The sequence below is a fragment of the Condylura cristata genome, unplaced genomic scaffold (genome assembly GCF_000260355.1).
Source record: "Condylura cristata isolate star-nosed mole 26May11 unplaced genomic scaffold, ConCri1.0 scaffold00032, whole genome shotgun sequence".
Lineage (NCBI taxonomy): Eukaryota > Metazoa > Chordata > Mammalia > Eulipotyphla > Talpidae > Condylura > Condylura cristata.
In genome coordinates, this window is record NW_004567133.1 from 19,243,265 (window position 1) to 19,244,158 (window position 894).

Consider the following 894-nt stretch of genomic DNA (forward strand, 5'->3'; position numbering starts at 1 on the left):
CTTTGGCGCCGCAGGCCGTCTGCGCGCGCTTCCGCCAGCACTCTTCTGGCCCCGCCCCGCGCCCCTCACGCACGCCCCGCACCCCGACGCCGCCAACGTGAGGCTCCCGCGTGCCCCCCACGCGGCGGCGCTAGTCGACCGGCTGCTTCTGGCTCCCCGTCGCCGTCCTGTCGCCCTGCGTGCGGCGTGTGCCGCAGAGTGGGCCCTGCGCCTTGCCGGAAGTCGCCACTAGGGTGGTCTGGAGGCCGGGAAGGAGGGCGGGCGACCCGGCCTTGACCTCTGATGTCAGCCCGGGAGCGCGAGCAAGATGACCGAAGCAACCATGACCGAAACGTGCCGCGCTTTTCCTGAGTTCCGGACGCCCGCGTGCGTCTGACCCTGGCGGCACCCCGCGGCTCACCCCGGGGCCGGGCTGGTGGCCTCGGCTGCGTGTGGACACAGTAGTCCAGGGTCAGCGGCCAGGGCTGAGGGATGATGAGCCAGGGCCGGGGCACCGGCTCTGCGCGGACACCCAAGTCCAAGGCCAGGGGCTGCGAGTGGAGCCGTGCGGTGGCCACAGTGGCCACAGTGACCTTGGGCCAGTGCGGACAACGCCGGCTGGAGGAAGTGGAGACAGGCGTAGGGAGGACTCCACCTTGCCCCAGGCTTGGCCATACTCATAGCCTCTTTGTCGAGGTTCTGCAGGAGGCGCCTTGAGAATGATTCCGGGTGGCCGGCCCGGGCCCGGCGAGGCCTCGCTGCCCAGACACCAAATCCCGCCCGGGCCGGTCATCCGTGCGCAGTAGAGAGGCCGCGACTCAGGAGACAACCAAGGGTGATTTAGCCGGCGGCGGGAGAAACAAGAGCTCCCGAGGCCAGCAACGGCGGTTACCAGTCGTGCCCAGCCCTGTCCTG

General features: G+C 70.4%; 1 protein-coding gene across 1 annotated transcript in view; it reads left to right on the forward strand.

Moving 5' to 3' along the window:
- The first annotated feature begins 474 nt into the window (after positions 1 to 474).
- The window catches only part of LOC105854266 (sarcalumenin-like), a 21,163-nt gene continuing 20,743 nt past the window's right edge, over positions 475 to 894 (forward strand). The window contains exons 1-2 of the mRNA XM_012731671.1: positions 475 to 581; positions 732 to 814. Coding sequence (XP_012587125.1) covers positions 475 to 581; positions 732 to 814 — 190 coding nt within the window. The remainder of the gene's footprint in view (positions 582 to 731; positions 815 to 894) is intronic.